This window comes from Sinohyriopsis cumingii, chromosome 2 (genome assembly GCF_028554795.1).
Source record: "Sinohyriopsis cumingii isolate HCF-2022 chromosome 2, ASM2855479v2, whole genome shotgun sequence".
NCBI classification, from domain to species: domain Eukaryota; kingdom Metazoa; phylum Mollusca; class Bivalvia; order Unionida; family Unionidae; genus Sinohyriopsis; species Sinohyriopsis cumingii.
The window spans coordinates 81,546,314-81,566,148 of record NC_142962.1 but is presented as its reverse complement, the minus strand read 5'-3'; the positions used below and the strand labels follow the sequence as shown (position 1 = coordinate 81,566,148).

Below are 19,835 nucleotides of genomic sequence, written 5' to 3'. Positions count from 1 at the left end.
TCACTAGTTGATCATTATGATATTGTTTACATCAAGCTGTTGTTCAAAGTGCCGTGCCTTATTCTGTTTTCAAAGCAATATCAAGTTTCAGTAGCAGTTTACAATAATGTAACATACAGCCATTCTTTGTCCTTGTAAATCTCAACTGCAATCAATGGAGGTAACTAAATTTATTAAATTTTTATTCATTTCCAGTGTAAAGGATGGAGTTTTCCGTCAGTACACTTTGGGTCGGAAGGTGTCAGATTTGACTAATTTTATTCAAGATGGCACATGGGAAAATGTACCCCCAGTTTCCTGGTACACCGCTCCAGATTCATTCCAGTGAGTCTATTTGTACAGACACTGAAACATATATGTACCCCATAAATGTATTTATTCTGTGCTTGAAATGCATTTGAAATTATTTTTTTAATACATTGAGTATTTACAGTGAAGCCAGAATCTCATCATTTTAATTTATATAATTTAGCTTTCATTCATTTCTTTAGGGTTTATATTTTAACTACATGTTTTAGTGTTATCATTTTCCACACATCAGGAGAGCTTATGGCTTGTTTATCCTCCATCCATCATCCATTAGCACAAGTTGTTATTTATATGCCTCTGATACTTCTTTTAGGATTTCCCTGAAGATTTACACACATATTCTTCCCAAGGTCTGATTTGTCCAGAGTGAAAATAGTGGTGCTGGGTGTGACCATTTGAAAAACTTGTCACTACTCATAAACAGTTCAACATGGGGTTTTCTCAGAAGACTTCTTATGATGTATAGATTGGCCTAATTGAAAATGGTGTTGATCTGACATCCAGTATGGTTGCCATGGCAGCCAGCTTGAAAACCTTGTTCCTAGTACTGAAAAGAAGTCATATTGACATGAAGAAGACTAGTTTGTCCAAATTGAACATGGTTCTGATCTGACATTCAAATTGGCAGCCACATCAGTCTTCGTAAAAGTCTTGATATCCTAAATGGAAAGTCATATTGAAATGGAATATTCACCAGAAGACTTCTTATGATGAAATCTAGTAGGTCCTGAATGAAAATGTCAGTTTGAGTTTTTAAATGACCTCCATTGTTGCCATCCCGGGTGGATTGTCATATTGACATGAGGGCTTACAAAAAGACTTCTCATAATGTCTAGTTGGACATAAATGAAAATTCTGCTGATCTGACTTCCTAAATGGCCACTGATCACTGCCATCTCACCTCAGTCTGCTTGGTTTTGGATCCTAGCTCAGCCAAAGTGGGTACATGAGAAAGCTTGCCAGTAGTTTCTTGTGGGTCAGTGGTTCTTACCTGGGTTTTCCCAGGTTCTAACTCCACCAGTTTTTAATCAGTTAGCCTATCTTGCACTGAAAAATTTCATTAAACTTATACCGACAACTGCAGATGTCTTTCCTGTTTGCCTGATTAAGCATCATGATGAACCATGTTGCAGTTTTGCATTGTGATTTTGGAAGTCATGTATCTTCACACTTCTTGTATATCAGTGACTGCATTCAACTGAAACTTTTGGATAATATTCTGAGAGTCTGAAGTTTATATGCTAGAAGCTCTTGTCTTTCTTTTCTTGTCTGCTTAGGAAGAAGGCTTGGTTAGTCATGTGGAAGAATGTTAAAGTATTTCTAAGAATGTTAGTTTTATGTTAAAGTATATTTAAATCACATATCTTGTACTTTAGTTGCTACATTCAGTTTGGTATAGTATTACAATAATGTTTAAATGCTTGAGTTCATGTCTTGCCTCTCTTTCCTCTCTCTCTCATGCTTAAGCAGAAAGCATGTTTCTTCATTATAAATAATGTTAACATTTTGTGTTTGACAGTCATACATCTTAGCTTTGTGTTCAACTGAAAATTTAGCATAATATTACTGTAAGTCTAAACATTATGGCTGACAATATTCAAGTCTTATGTAAAACTTGATGAAGGTCAGATTACAGAAGCTAAACTGACAAGCATGCAGATGTTAGTGAGACACTGAGTTAAGAAGGAAACAGCTGTAAGACTTGCAATTCCTATTTTTCTTGGAGTTTAACACTGTACATGTTGTCTTGTTACCACTTTCATTGGTTAATTGGTCTTAAAAATAAATCTTTCCTATTTCTTAATTCAGAGTGATTTACTAGAAGAGAAAGTGCACCTCCAAAATGGAGATCTCTCAAAATATAGTCACAAAAGGAGCTAACTCTTCTAGTCGATGCATACAGTTAATTAGGATATTATTATATTGTCTGTGAGTGCCTTTTATGACAAGCTTTAACCTCATGAAATTGATCAAATACTATTTCTCAGTATTTCATCAAATAAAATATGCTACATCAACAGACAGCACAGCAAATGACAAAGCATCACTTTCCGTCATGCATTGATGACAACCAGTAATCATGTACTTTTGAGAGAGCGATGTAGGTAAGGTGATGTTTTTTGCATTTGCAGCATATACAATGGAGTGAATGTTGGCATACGTCTATGCTACTTTTCATGTAATGTGGCTGACATTTCCTGGGATATTGTACTTGTGGAAGTTGTACATGATCTGAACACACAATAGACCAAAATGGTTGCTCCCATGTGCTTGCAAAATTAACCTGAATTAGTCAAAAATACACTAACTTTAACAGTTATTAAAGTAGGGAAACAAATTTTGACAAAGTAGGCAATACCAGCTTCTAAAAGTGCAATGAATGAATTACAAAATATATGAAAAGTAAAAAAATTATCAGCTATTTTTTTCATGATTTACCTCAGAAATCCAGGAAGTGAAAATGACCAAGCAGTGCTTACAGTTTTTTTTATATGAGCACATCTGAAGTGAGTCCAAGCTATATACTCTAGTACTCATATTAACCCATCAGTCATACACTAGAATAAAGGGAACTAAAAGTTCTTTTAACAGTACCTAAGATATGCAAGGCTCTTTTTAAATAGCCAGTATATCCTGGAAAATTGTTTTTCTTTAAAAATCAAACCCTATACAACACTGTAGAGCACCACCATACTCATTATCATTCTTGTTATAATCATTGTCATTGTCAGCAGCATGAAGGGTTGGAGTAGCTTACTGTTTATCATGGCAGGCAAGACAGTGTTCAAAGAAACACTTACTAATATATGCATATTTGTTTCCATTTGATTTCAGAATGGGATTGGTTGGCCTCTTTTTCAAGGCAGCTATGCAGATTAGGGTAAGTCAGGCATGATAATTCTCCCAATACATCTTGAAATACAGAATTGGAGGGTCTGGTTCATGCATTAAAATAATCAAGAGGAAATGCTGTAGGAGTTACTTCTCTTTACAGTATTGATTTAGTGCAAGATACATGTAATACTATGCTTTAGACCAGGGGTCAGCAACCTTTTTTGCATAGCGTGCCACTTTTTTCCTGATTAATTACAAAATGAACAAGTATGTGCCACCAATAAGAGAGTTACACTGCTAAAATTGAGATTTTTGGTTGCCCATCACGAGCCACACAAAACCTCTTGACATGCCACCTTGTGGCACGTGTGCCAAAGGTTGCCAAACCCTGGATCAGACCAACATGATATTTAAAGAAAGGAAATTTTTAATATAACAAAATTTTTTTGGAGAAGTGTGTTTATCTTAGTAAAATGGACCATGAATAGAAATATCTGTGTTCTTCCATCTGCTGTTATGCATCACTTAACACATTAACCCCTGGAGTTTTCGCTTGAAATTCGAGTAGGAAACACATTTTGAAAGCTATTTCTGAATACATCCTAATACATCAACTTCCGGGTGATTTTCCAATAACCTAATGCCTAGTTATGTTAGAAACATCGTTTTTTATTGGCTATTTGGCTCACGCATGAGCAGAAGGGTAAAAGTTGGATTTTTTTATTTAAAAAATTTTGCTTAATGGACCCATTATTTTCGTATCAAGGCTGCTCTTTATTTCAAATGCCCATCTTATCCTACTTTATGCAAAGGTTCATCTGTCTGTTTGCAGTTCATACCTTTCTGCTTTAGATCTGAGACCAAAAAAAGTCTAAAATCTAGACACAAAATCGGATTCTCACCACAGGCAAATTTTGTGTGGAAAAAATCTGGTCCAAAAAGTGATGTTTTTACCTCTGTATTTTATAGTGCAACTAGAACTTCCGGATTATTTGGTATCACTGTAGAGCTACATCTGTTTACCTTTCTATAGTACCACCCACTTCAGTGTATTATACATGACCTTGATGCTACAGAGCTCGGCAGTAGGCTACAATCTCCAGGGGTTAATGTGTTAAACCTCCGTGCCATTAGTATTTTCAATACTTAGATTTTTTTTTCTTTTTGTGCAAATTAGTCATATTTACAGATTTATATAGTTTCAATTCAGACAGAATTTTCAGTATTTTGGTAATGACATTTCAGAAACTTAGTTTTCTCAATTTATGCAAGTTAGTTTTATTTTTGAAATATATTATTACATGTCTACATTACCCCTGTTATTGTATTAACTATGTTGCTGATAATATAGTGCCACCAGTCACATGCATTGATGAGAAAACCTTGAAAAGGACTAGTCATTAATGTGCAATCTAGAATGCAGCTAGAATTTAGTCATCCAATTATAACAACCATCTTTTAACAGGATTAAAGCCAGATGGGTTTGGATCTAGCGAGAATACTAAACAAAATTACATCCAACAGTGGACATAAAAATATGAAGTGCACAAAGTTCAATAATGGATATAAGAAAATTACTTTTGTTTCTGAAGTGGAACCAAAAATGGAAAATTTGAACAAGTAAAGAAATTGTCCTGTATAACAGTAATGTGATCAACTTATGGAACTATCACCAGATAAATTAATATATGGAATTATACAGTAATTTTATGATACTTTTTCATTCCTGTATAGTCGTTCTACACCTTAATGACGGAAGAGTATGGTATCCCAGAATGGGGATGTTACATCATCTTTGCTGTGATTACTATCATTGTTGGACTTGTCTTGGGGCTGGTGAGTAATGTCAGGCATATTTATTGCTCTTTTAGTTTATTTTAAATGTCGAGTACCTTAGGAAGTACAATGTGCTTGTTTACCAATCTTGAATTTTGTTATTTAATTTGTATGATTTTTGTTGAGCACATGTTAGTGGAGAGCAAGAAGCACGGCATAGCAGTCACATTTCAAGCTTTGGTTAGTTTTTCATTTGCATATATTTCCTAACACATTGATGGATTTCTTCGTACTTGGGATGAATCATTATGAGGCCAAGACAATGACATCTGTACTTGACCTATTGACTGTAAGGTCAGGGTATGAGTCAGAAAATGTATAGGGTTTTTGTTAAAAGCTTTTTCATTTGCTTCTAGTTCTTAAACTGCAAATGGATTTTTGGCTTTAAGGGATTTCATATTTTCTGTTTTATGTTTCTTTGTATTTGTAGTATGAAGGCACTTTCTATGTTTAACTTTTCTGGCCTTTTGATCTTAATAGGGAAATCAGAATATGTAAACAGACAACTAAAATTCTAATCCAGAGCAGAGATTATTATAGGGGTTACCTCCCTTGAGATAGTTTTACAGCTTTTTTACACTTTGAACAGAATAGACTCATTTCAGTGGAACATCTGAGATAATTGCTTAAATATTCTGTAGAAATGTTTTATAATATATTTTAAAATCATTTCCGTGTTTAGAAATTAGACAAGTAATGACTTTAAATATTTATAATTAAGATTACATGTATTCTGAGGGGTATTAGTTTTAGCTCAAGATTAGAAAGAAGGATTACTGTATTAATCCATTTATTAGGTTTGTAATCATGTTTAGTGCAGTATTACCTGAACCTTCCAAGCCATCTCTATTCTCAGTGCTTGGATTTTCATCCTTTTGATGAATAATAAAGGGTCAGTATGTCACAGTTGTAGAAAATTTGCATTAAGGTTTTGCTTAGTGTTTTGCTTGTCATTTGCTTATATTTCCTAAACCCCTTGATATTACATTTAGAAGAAAACAACTTATTTTTCTATGCAGAATCATTCAGATTTACAGGTCTGAGGCTAGTCTGTGTCTGTTCACTGTAACTTGATGGGTGTATGCACCAAGGGAGGGATGTAACTTGTACTAAAGAGGAATCAGCACCACACATCTAACACAACTAGACCATTTGTACACACTTATCTAGATTGACACAATGTAAAAGAAAAATGAACACCAGAATTGCAACTACTATTCTTGATTTGTGAAGGAAAACACTAAAATACAATCATATACCATATTTACCGTATGTTTTCGGACTGCAACAAATAATTTTTTTTGTCGTCTGAATACATATTAAATTCTTTAATTAGGTGTCCGAAAACATACAGGTGAAGATAGATTTATTTCCCCCCCCCCCCCCCCCCCCCCCGCCCACGTCCATAACGAAGTTACCATTAGCTCACATGACGACGTGCTGCCATGAAGTAAAACAAGTATTTTGTCTAGCACCACGGAAAGGATAATGAATGAAAAACAGGCATTACTTGCCTATTTTGTCTATGTGATACATGTCCATCCACCAGAAAACACAGCCATACATGTATTAGAGACATGATTGTGTACGTATTTTCCAAAATAACCACCATATTACTATAATCTTGTAATCCACAGTTTAACCCTCTGCTAATCAGTGATCATTAAAATCTACATTACAAATGCATGCAAGCTTAATTTCTGTGTAATTAAGATATTAATGCAAACTAATTAAAAAGATTTTGGAATTATTATTCTTAAGATATTTATGACAGAAACATTTCAGTATCGAGAGTAGAAATACCGGTACATGTATGATGGCTAATCTTAGAGCACCAAGGGTGAGAGGCTCCATATGGGGGTGAGTGTTGTATGCACACCTAGGAAGGGTAAAAATAACAAGCAAGTTGCAATATACAAATCGGCTTGATTAATATGTTGGTATTTTTAAAAAAATAAAGATGTTCTATTTGTTGTGGTTCTCTCTTTTTTTTACCCCACCTAGCCATGAGCTTGATAACTTGAAACAATCGACTGCTCAAAGATTGTTTTGATGTATGTCAGAGATTTCAAAGGGTCTAGGTGATAATTGTTAATGATATAACTTGTGGGATTTCTTTGACAGGTGGGTTCGGAAATAAAATGCAGCCATCTTGATTTCATTAAAAGAGCACACGATGTACCGAACATTTAGCACCCACAATCAATATTTATCGTCTACAAAGAGGTTTACTACCTGTTGAACAATAACTATGTTTAAACCTTAGTATATAATGCCTCAGGGATAAGGGGTTTGTTTTGTTGCACAATGCCAATGAAATTTACTAATCCATACTGACTCCCTGATGTATTGTTTAATGATATAAAGCAGGGGACATGGTTTCTAATCAAAGCCATAACTGTCACACCTGTCTGAAGTGGTTTTGTGTGTAACATTGTCTACACTGATGACCAATCATATTTTTGTTAGCCAATCAAGCTATTAAAATATAAAGTATAAATAAAATACCCACCACTATCAAAAATTTATATACTGGATAGGTGTCGTTGTGAAACATAATATGGTTAGTACTGTAATAATTTTGATGGATAAGTTTATCATACATTATGCAACAAGCGAGGAGGCACTGCCTAGTTCGTGGAGGGACTCTCCCTTGCCGAACTCGTCTCCAAAGAGGCCAGTAGGCCGTCCACAGAAGCGACCTCGAATTAATGATTCTGAGGATGCATCACAAAAAGAAACGCCTACAAAGAAAGCTGCGCTAGATGATGGGTCTGATTATCTTGAACCTGAGGGTGCTCCACCCGGTTCTGTACATGGTCACTATAAACGTTATACATTAAAGCAAAAGCAGGATATCGTTAACAATGCAAAATGTCAGGGAATTAGACCTACAGCAGAAAAATTCAAGATTCTGAAATCCACAGTGAGTACCTGGATGAAAATTGACTTTTCTGCCGATCTGAACTTGAACGGACATTTGCCTTCCTGTGGATGACCCATTTCATATGGACAAGCTATGGATGATAAGATAGCTCAGTGGGTGCTCACTCAGCATGATTTACAAATTCCAGTCAGTGTTGAGGGAATATGTATATATGCCAAGGAGCTTGTCTCAATAGAATTTCAGGAGAGCAAATTCCATGCCAGTCGTTCATGGGGAGAGAGTTTCATGAAAACACATGGGTTTGTGCTCAGAAGCAGGACCTCTCTTGCCCAGTGTTTACCAAAGGATTTGGAAGAAAAGATTGCTTCGTTCAACAAGTTTGTGATGGACAGACTTGAGGAGGATGAGTTTGACAATAACTTTATTATTAACATGGACGAGACACCGATGTACTTTGATCTTGTGCCAGGGAAAACGGTGGACAAAGAAGGAACGAAAAGTGTTCTGATTCGTACAACTGGAGCGGAGAAGAGACACATTACTATCGTTTTAGCTGTTGCAGGTTTTGGCAACATATTACCCCCAGTGATTATTTTCAAGGGAAAGAGACATCTAGTACTGAAGGCACCAAAAGGGTGGATTATCGCAGTTCAAGAGAAAGCATGGAAGGACAAAACGCTAATGCTGTGATGGATTGAAGAAATTTATTTGCCATTCACCAGAAGAGAGCGATCACTATTAGTTATTGACTCGTTCTGGGCTCACATCACTGATGACGTGAAGAAACAGTTGCAGCGCAGAAATGTTGTGCCAGCAATAATACCAGGAGGCTGCACATCCAGACTGCAACCTCTTGATGTGAGCATCAGTAAACCTGTCAGGAGCTACCTCCGCTGCAGCTGGATGGAATACATCAGGGATGCTACGAATGCATTAAAATCATCTAATGAAAGCAGCAATGGACAGATCAAGACAGCCAGCAAACAGACTGTATTGGACTGGGTTGTAAATGCCATGGACACATTGAAGGAAAAGTGCACAATGATAATGAAGTCTTTCAAGGTGTGCGGCACCAGTGTCAATCTGAGCGGAAGTGAAAATACGCTGATCAGAAATGACAATTAAACAATATGGATGATGATAGTGATACAGAATTTGAGGGCTTTTTGCTTGAGGACCTAAAAAAGGCTATGGACAAGCTACTTGAAATTGAATAATATATATACATATATTACAGCATTAAATCATATTTCTTTTCATTCTTTGATATTGCTACTTATTGTGTATGGCTTAATATAACAGTGTTTATCTATCTATCTATCTATCTATCAATCTATCTGCATACCTACATACATAAATATATGCATACGATTAAAAAATTTAAATTATATTAGTTCATGGAAGTTCATGATCACAATAAATAATTGGCTACCAAATGAAGCGAACTTTGTATCAGTTAAATTAATGGTAAACACGCTGTGAATTTTACATTAAAACAATGCAGTAGATCTTCCTAGATAGTGTCCGAAAACATAAATTGTTGAAAAAATTATAGCAGAACAGTGTCCGAAATTTTTACAAGGCATTTAAATATTATATTTCAAAAAGAAAACTGTGTCCGAAAACATACGGTAAATACAGTAAGTGATCTTCGTTTACAAGCTATATACTGCCTAATTTAACCAGATCAACTTCTGATTGGCAGTCCTATGGGAAGATACTTTCAGTTTGGATTAGTCACTCATAGATGTAATTTAGAATGTCTTATAATATGTATATGAAATCCGAATACCCTGGCATATATATTTTTTAAAAAATCTCTTCCCAGGACAAAAGCATTTTTAAATGGAACAGTCTAATATGATACTTGGTCAATATAATAATTTATATTTGGACACAGATTTGGACAGAAAGAAAAAGTGCTTATGTTTCACTGTTCAAACAATTAGATAAATGTTGGTACTACCACTTCTGTTTCGGAATTATTGTCATCAGATATCAGCATATAGGTGGAAAATATTTGAAATGGAATTTTATCCACAAATATTTAAAGAGCTTTGTATTCTTGTAATGTTTTATTCAGGACATGGACACAGAGGGAAAATTCCCCTTAGTAGATAATCAGTGACTGCTTCCCATCGCTTGAAGGCAAATAATCATTTAGTAAGCGCTTGATTAAGTTGGCAGATCTGTAAGTCAAGCACTTGCATGACCCAATTGAGTTTTGTTAGTATTAATGAATGTGACAGGTGTTGTTTTACTAAAATAAAACTGACTGTGATTTTAGCACCCTCACACATTTTTAAGTGTGATTAATTAAATTTAGTCGCATTTGTGCAATCATGTGTCCTGGAGATAGCACAGCTTGTGATAATAAAACAAACCATTATATCAGAGCACTGTGGTTAGTAAGGAAAATATCATGCTCCATTGAAGGAGTTCATTTGAATTTTCAGAAACTTGACTTCAGAATATGGTTGCCTACCCATACTCTTCAAGTGATCAATGAAGACCTCATTAGGAGATTTCTTGACTGCACAACAAGTTATAAAACTTTCTTGTTATTTTCAGAATGCATCTTCACATTATTGACTGCACTCAGTAAGGAGTTGTCACCTCTTTGCCAGTGGGGCAATTTCAGACTTTCTTGTAGCACCATTTTGTTTGTGTCTATCTCTCTCTCTCTCATATACAATCAAAGCTTTGATGTCATTTTAATGCTCTGCCATTTCTGACATTTCAAGGTAAGAAAAGAATGTGTGATATTTCAACTAATACTGTGAACAGGTTCCCACGCTAACAGGAAATCGGGAAAAAGTTGGGAAAAATGATAATTTCCTTGAATTTCGCAAATGGTGATGAAAGTCTGGAAAAACCTGGGAATTTTCTGCCACCACTTGATGCCTGAAACAATCACGTAATTGAGTCGAATCTAAACTGATAGTGAGTTAAATTTATCAAGTTCTAACCAGAATATTCGGAGGGTGCAGTATGGATCATTTGGTTGCTTGCAATGAACATATATGCTGAGTCAGTCCCGACTCCCAGTGAATTAGATTCATCTAGTAGACTTTAATTTTCAAAGTTTTAGCTTGATATCCATATCTTTCCTTACATGAAAAGTATGAAAACCAGTCTAGCATCACAGGAGGCCAACATTGTGGTGGCAAAGCATAGCCACTTCCAGGATGGCCTAGCAAACTTTAAATGTTGTTAGACTGAGTGATACATGCATGAAAGCAATATGAAAATTACTTATTTTCTCAGAAATTGTGAGTATTAAAATCGTTGTCTTTAATCTGCTGAAAGACAAGATAAAACTACGTCATTGATGAAATGTGTCCTGGTACTCGTGATTTGCATTTCTAGTTGCATGAGTACACAAATCTGACAACCCACATTTTCAAATGTTGTAGAGAAAATAATATTAAAAGAAAGTCATATACTGGTTGTAATAAAAGTACAAAAATGAAAGAACACAAAATTCTCCATATTTATATATCCTGAGAACAATTTATGGAGTTTTGTTGTATCACTTGACTACCACATTGACATGTGATCTCAGCTTGATAAATCAGACTGGTCAGATTGCTGGTTTTTGCAAAAAGTATCGGACTTTCATTTAATATAATTGAATTTCTGTACAACAACATTATAAAGGAGTTTGTTGTTGATATCACGTGACTATTGGACTTCTGGTGTCATCATCTGAGATTTGTGAAGTCATGTGACTTGTAATGCAAATGGCGAGTACTGGGTCAGGTTTCATTTATGCTGTAGTTTCATCTTGTCTGTCAGCGGATTAACAAAATAATGATTATAATACTTGCCATTTCTGAGAAAATAAATAATTTTCCTATTGATTTCATGCAGTTAAAAGTCGATATAACAAAAGTTTAAATTTTCTAGGCCCACTGGTAATCGACTACCATATATCGCTACCGCACGGTAGCAGCAAATTCCAGATTTTCAATATGCAGTTGCAGTGACCCCACACCTCAACCTATATGTCCAAATATGAAAATGGGGTGGGAATATTGGGAGAAAACTTGGATTAGAAAACGGACTGCTATTTGTTTTAAGTAAAATTTGTAGTCCTGATTGTTGAATCTCTGAGATGAAATGAGAAATTGTCATCCCTTGTATTATATATCAGTACAGGTTTGGGGACTGGTTTAACGACTTACAATAAGACAAGTTGATTTTGCAGAAAATTCAGTCCTTGTTTATACAACAGTATATAATTTTTAAGGTCTTTTGTCAAAATTTAAATCAACCCTTTTGAAAATGTTTTTGAAATGATGGCTTTTAACCAGATTGTCTTAAGGAGATTAGGCTGTTTGAAAAATACTGCTTGGGATTTTATTGGCACAGATAAATTCAGGGTTAAACTCTTCCTTACAAGACAAGAATCAAAATATTTGCATTTATTGCTTTTTATATATACTGTAATAAGAAATGTTACTTTCTACAGGGATGATCCTGGCTTTTAAAAAGTTGTTGCCAAAAAACACCAACCTCAATATTTTATTGCCAGTTTTAAAAAAATATTGCCAGAACAAGTAGTGAAAATTTTCCAAGTCAATGAAAACTGAAAAAGATGGGATAGTTATTACTTTACTGACAATAAGTAATACAGCCATAATATTTCAAATAAATCATTACATGACTGTTTTGCACTACTTCCATGGTCTTTGCATCCTGCATCACTGTTAGTACATAGGTATGACTGTTGTCACCTGAAATAAATGCATTATCATATGTAAAATACCTACTTCCCTGACATCTACAGTATCTCTCTCTCTCTCTCTCATTTTTTTTAAAATAGAAACATCGGGTATTAAGTAAATCTATTATGTGTATTATTTTCTAAATAATAGTATTGTAAGGAACTTTAGTTAACGACACTTTAATACTAAAACTCTATGATCGTACTTTTTAATGTAAGATAAGTGACGTATAATGTGACCATCAACTTCATGCATTCAGGAATTAAAGCCCCCCCCTTTTTTTATGGCTAGCTTCACAAAGTACATCTCTTTCAACCAGGAGTTTAGAAATTTATTTTTGCCAGGCTTTACATACTTTGCTTGTAGGGAATTGCTTTCTAAATCCCAAGAATGATCACTGAATGCTGTAGATTTTTTCTCGACAAACAAAGTTGTATCTCCATTCCCACCAATGAAACTTACATGAGTCAACAACTGGCATTAATGTACCATATATATAAGCATTAATTACCAGCATTAAATTGAAAAAAGGAATTAAGAAATATCACAGAGCATATGTGCCCCCAAAAAACTAATTCAGAATAAATAGGTTATTTAGTGAGCAGTGTTATATGCATATATGAGTTAACTATAAGGAAATAAGGTGGGATATAAAATGTGGGAAATAGTTATCACATGTATGATAGCTTGAGACCATTTTTGAACTGTTAACATAAATTCACACCCATTTTAGGCATTGTTAGTTATAACAAAAAAGGACATTGTTCATTTGTCAATCAACTGCAAGTACTTTCACTCACTGTAGAACAGGCGGTTTCTTTGAAGTATGTCGAAGAGGCTTGAGTCTAACCTTTACTTTAGCTATTGTGCAGTTTGGGCACAGCTGATCAGAATATGAAATGGAGGCATGTTGGGGGGGAGGGGAATAATGTACTCGGATTTCTTGGAACTATTGAAATAGAAAGGATTTTTAAGAAATAGGAATTCATTCACCATGTCTAAGTTAATTTAATTCTTTTACTCCTGTATTGTTGCGTAGTTTAAGTCCCTGGAATCATAACACGGGATTGATGGCAAAAGTAAAAGGTCATTGAACAAAATTAACATATATTACTTGCCTGGATTCTTGTTTGGTGACACACTCCTCCTTCTAAATATCACAGCCACTTATAAATTAATTGATGACTTGTGTCTTGATATCACAGAACATCAGCTTTAACATTGTGTCATTTCTCAGCCACGGATGCCCAAGTTTCCAGCTATCGAGAAATTTTTCAGGAACTTTTGACCCGTTCATCATGATGTGGTATTGCATTTGAAGCATTACTACCATCACTACATGCAGATGATGTTGGTTGTTGTTGTTATTGTGGAGTTTAATGCCATTTTTCAGCACACGATAGGCTATATATGGCAGCCAGTATTAATGGTGGAGGAAGAACCCGGGAAAAACTCGGAAAGAACCACCGACCCACGAGAAGCTACTGGCAAGCTTTCTCACATACCCACATTGGCCGAATCCGAGACTCGAACCCACACAGATATAGGTGAGGTGGCAGTGATCCGTAACGGAGAGCGCTTTAGACCACTCGGCCACTCGGGGCCACCAGATGATGTTGGACTGTCAGGTATAACATCAGGTTCAGTGACTAAATCCAAATGCTGTTAATTTTGTTAACTTTTAGGATGAGATGATGAACATACAACAGTAAACTTTTGTTGACCCATGATAAAGTTGCACTATTGACAGTATATAAGTTTGATAGTGATTTTTTTCCATTTTGCTCGTATTTATACACAGCACTCGGCACTTCAGATATAATCAGTTTTGTCTGAAGTTTCAGCAAAACTATTTTATTGGTACATTTAAAAACAAAACAGTAGGATTAGCCTTCATTCAATTAATTGTAGCTGTTTCTGTTCGCGTCTTCAGATGCCAGTTGATTGTAGGTATAGTCCGGTAGCATGACTGAGTGTATCACAGCATACAGTACTCAGGCCAGATGTCAGCGTAGTGGATTATGATGTAACAATGCACTATAAAGATGGGTTTTTCAGTACGAACAAAGGATTTATTTATGTAACAGATTCCAATGCATTGTGTATCCAAGTTTGTGGCTTCCTTTCATGGTCCCTTTGAATTTCTCCACTCCAAATCCATGATTTTATGTACAAATTAAACAGCCAAAAAGGTTGTCATCCAGAAAATCGCCAGATGATTTATTTTGTCGCCAATAAGGGAAAAAAATCGCAATTTGCAACATTGGTGAAGAGAGAGAGATACTGTAGATGTCAGGAAAGTAGGTATTTACATATGATAATACATTTATTTCAGGTGACAAAAGTCATACCTATGTACTAACAGTGATGCAGGATGCAAAGACCATGGAAGTAGTGCGCAAAAGTCATGTAATGATTTATTTTGAAATATTATGGCTGAATTATTTGTTGTCAATAAAGTAATAACTGCCCCATCTTTTTCAATTTTCTTTGCCTATTACATTAATAGACTTGGAAAAATATTCACCACTTGTTCTGGCGATATTTTTTGAAAATTGGCGACAAAATATATTGAGGTTGGCAATTTTTTTGGCAACAACTTTTTAAAAGCCAGGATCATCCCTGATATGGATTACATCCCTTTGTAGGATTAATTATATCAATGAAAAACATGTACTGGTACTCGCTCAGTTACATCACTTTCTAGTATCAATTATATAAGTGAAAAAGATGTACTAGTAGTTGCTAGAGTGCATTAAACAAAATACTGGTTAATCAAATATCAATGGACCAATGACTCGTGATCAGGAAGAATGAGGTTAGATAAAATAGATGAATAAAGCAAAGTCAATTTATTTATTTTTTAGGTACAAACAATACGCGTTGTATAAGTACAGTACATTATAGAGTGTAGGCCATAAATGCGAAGGCCCATGAATTTTGAACTCTGTTTTCTTTTAATTTTTCTTGGAGAAATTAGAAAAAAGCATATACAAATGCCTATAAAATTATGACAAAAACTATAATATAAAAGGAGTCATATTAATGTATAAGAATTTTTTGAAATAAAACAAGAATTGGTACAGCTGTGTGACCCATTTTCAGTATTTCTGATACTTAAAGCAATCTCAATAACATAATCCATATAGAAAATCGATATAGATATCCATATAAAAATCCATATATAACTTGATTCTGAGTTTAAGACAAATCTCAGATTTCCAGGTAAAAAAGCATCGACTTGTACACTGGAAAATATGGTAGTGGTTTATTCTGGGTCATGTTTCTTTCACTGTAGAGGTTCTTGTCTGATAACATCTGAGCCACCCATAGTGAATTTAATGGATTGTTAAACAATTGTACATTCAAATATATAAATGACTTAATTTGAAGAAGAAAATAAAAATCTTTTCAGCTGATTGTGTGTTGCTGTGATCTTCTGATACCAACAAAAGAAGTCCCTCCAAGATATGCCAATTTGTCACAGGATACTACACAAGAGGATGATGAGGTAATTATTATTTCATTATCCATGTTCTTTTAAGAATAATGTTCTCATACCTGTCTGTACTTTTTGTCTGTGTATATCTGTCCATTATTGATGAAGTGCATATCTTCATACACAGTTAAAGATGCAGATTTAAAGCTTTGGGATATGACTAGGCAGTGGCCTGTACATGTGCACAAAAGTTTTCAAATTTTGATATTTTCCTAGGGAGAGGCTGTGGGGAAGTGAAACGTTTTTTGAAAAATCCTGAACAGTTTCTTAAATATTGCAGTTATCGATCAGAAGTTGTATCATCATCAAAACCAGGACTATGGCATATTTAATGGGCTTCTCAATTACTATTTTGTATCTTGCCCTTGGGCAAGGTAGTGTTGCCTTCTAGTCATTGCTTGTAAATTGTTTTGAGCTACACCCTGAGACATTGAACAGGAATATATTCAGTACAAACCCTGGGTTGTGCCCCTTGCTCTTGGGTCATGACATCCCTATGATATAAACATAGTTATATTTGAAGAACATTGGGAGATGAAATTAGACATGTATGGAATACAGATGCTGAATCCTGCCCTTGGGTAGGAGATTTACCCCTGGATTATAACTTGGACAGTATTAAACTTCCCATTCAATAACCATATACACTGGGTTGGGTCATGTTCCTTGTGGCATAGTTTGGAAGTGTGTGAATATGCATTGGGATGCTATTCACCTAGTTCTAGAGGTTTTTTCTATAATAAATGACAATAAATCCTTTGACGTATTCAAATACCAATATTTATCTGTTCAATGTTCACCCAGCTAAAAACAGTGTATCACTGGTTTAGAGTCTACACTGTTTAATTTAAATTACAAATGCATCTGGACTGTTCTGGTGGCCTAGTGGTTAGGGCATCTGCCTCAGATGTGGGAGGTTGCAGGTTTGATCCCCAGCTGAGTCGTACCAAGGCTTATACAAATGGTACTTACAGCTGTCACACTTGGTGCTCAGCATTAAGAGGTTAGTGTTAGGACTGGTCAGCCTGGTGTCAGGATAATGTGACTGAGTGGGACATCATGCTACATGTCTGCAACATGATGCCCCAGTGCTAGAAATCACTATAAGCTGTCACACTGCAGACATCATAGCGATATAACTGAAAAATTGTTAAAGTTACACTAAAAATCCAAATCACATGCACACACAAATGCAGCTTACATTGTAGATACCAAATCTGCTGATGCATTATGGGATTACAGATATGGATCTATGCTAGTCACATTGGCATGTGCGCTACATGCATGCAAATGCAATCGATAATACTTGGTATGGCCATATCAACAACTGAAGCTAAGGAAATAGATATGCTAAGTGCATGCATTGTGTTTTTAGTGGAACTGGATCTGAAAACACATCTTTGCATTGAGATTTTTGTCTCAGTTCCCTACTAAGTTCCAATTATATATTTATCAGTGTTTATAAGAAATGGTTGATTCATATTTTCTTCATGTAAATCAAGTAGAGGAACATGCCGGTAATGTTTTAGGTAGTTATTGTCTTTATTTGCACACTCTTGCATGTACTTTCTCTTTTGCAGACTTTAACTAAATCTGGCTGAAAGCTTTTTTTTCCACAATATCATTGTACAAACCAATATCATTGTACAAAGCAATATTTGAGTTATTGTAATGTGTTTAATTGAGTTTTGGCCCTATTTTGAACCCTGACTTTGGCAATATGGAGCCTTTAAGACTAGCCGTATTGAAATATTCTAACATTGTAATGTCTTCATAAAGCAGAAGAATTTAGTTTGAGTGGGAATGAGATTCTGTTTTAGCACAAGTGGCTGGAAGGCCAAACGAACTTGCAGTATGGTCCTTCATCCATTGTGCATTGTCCATTCACATTTTTTTTTAACTTAATCAAAAATACATTTGACCACTCCGCATCTGATTATACTGGAAGCATTCTTGTATTAAATTTTGCTGAGTTGATCCATTGTCTAATATGGCCATGGTTAAAAAGAACGTTGACCTTAAAATAGCTTCACTTTTTGTGCAGCTGCGAGAATCAGGAAAGAAAAGCAAGGTATGTTATTTTGTGATTTTATAAACAAATTCAAAAGATAGAATAAATAAAAATAATATAGATAGAACTCAACAAAAATGTTTTTACATCTTCAGTAAGTGTTTGTATTGAGTATCTAGTTCCAAGAATCTGGAAATATTACATCATAGTTAGCACAAAACTTGCATGATTCACTTGATACAGCAGACCGCTCCAGTGGCCTAGTGGTTAGTCCATCCACCTTGGATGCGGGAGGGTTGTGGGTTCGAACCCTGGCAGAGTTGCACCAAAGATTTATAAAAATGGTACTAACAGCTGCCTTGCCTGGCGTTCAGCATTAAGAGGTTAGTGTTAGGACTGGTCGGCCTGGTGTCAGGATAATGTGACTGAGTGGGACATTATGCTACATGTCTGCGGCATGATGCCTCAGTGCTAGACATCACTTTAAATTGCCACACTGCAGACATAATAGCGATATGACTGTAAAATTGTTAAAGCTATGTTAAAAATCCATATCTCACACACACACACACACACACACACACAGCATAGTGTAGAAGAGAAGACAACTCATGAATACTCATATGGGAATGAAGAAGGCTATTAACCATTGTGAAAAAAACAAGTGACTGATGAAAATGAGTCTAATACATACTTTTTAACAGTCTTAATACTTACAAGAATTCTTATACATTTGACTGTTAATGAAACACCAATTAGATATTTGCACACAAGAAAACCATTTGAAACATACATGCAGTAAATTCATGCTAGAAAGAAACTAAACAATAAAACCTATTGATATACTTTAAATTAATACAGTTGTATCAATAAATATTGAATGAGTTTGGAAACATGAATTATCCCTAAAAGAAAAATCATTATTATCAATAAAATACATGTATCTGAAAAGGTAACTTACCAGTTTGGCATCATGAACAGGCACAGAAAACAATGAAGCACATGGTTAACTGTGCATTTTGTCGGTTTTACATCCAGCCAGTGAAACATGTAGTTACTTATAAATGTTGACATAAAGTGTGTATGGTAATTGGATGTACAAGTTTTATACTGGCGCATCTGTACAAGCAGCGTCACATTTTTAGATATCCGAATGCTAATAGACATTAGTGTGGTTTGCACTCCTGTGCACATGGATTCTGTATATTTCTTTAAATTGTCCTACTGTGGCAAAATTCAGCTGTCTTTCATGGCTTAATAAGGAGTCCAGCATTACACATGTCCAAATAATACCTTACAATACCTGAAACTCTTGCCTAAGACTGACACCTGCCATATACTAGTCACTGCCTATTGCACATATATTCTTCTTAAAAATAGATTTCTCATATTGTTTACAAATAAATTGGTTTTACAGGTTTGGGATATCTGTAGAGAACTTGGTTATATACATTTAACAAATATAGATTTGTTACACTGCTGCTATGAAAAACATAAAAGCTTTTAATAACTTTTCTTAAGAACCTCTCAAAAGATTTCATTTCAACCAAATTTGTCCTAAAACATCCAGACTTGAAAGGCTTCCAAATTATGCAAATGATACTGATCTGTGATCATGTCTGGCAGCTGTTGCTAAAATTAGAACATTTGCACAACTGTATCTCATACAACAGCTCAAAAAACTTTGACAGAAAGTGTCCTGACATAAGGTGCCTTTCAGTATTGAAG

At 35.1% G+C, this 19,835-nt stretch overlaps 1 protein-coding gene across 1 annotated transcript in view; it reads left to right on the top strand.

Moving 5' to 3' along the window:
- Positions 1-19,835, top strand: part of LOC149805276 (thioredoxin-related transmembrane protein 1-like) — a 44,411-nt gene that overhangs the window by 22,179 nt on the left and 2,397 nt on the right. The window contains exons 4-7 of the mRNA XM_089949065.1: positions 196-324; positions 3,145-3,190; positions 4,879-4,980; positions 16,013-16,108. Coding sequence (XP_089805191.1) covers positions 196-324; positions 3,145-3,190; positions 4,879-4,980; positions 16,013-16,108 — 373 coding nt within the window. The remainder of the gene's footprint in view (positions 1-195; positions 325-3,144; positions 3,191-4,878; positions 4,981-16,012; positions 16,109-19,835) is intronic.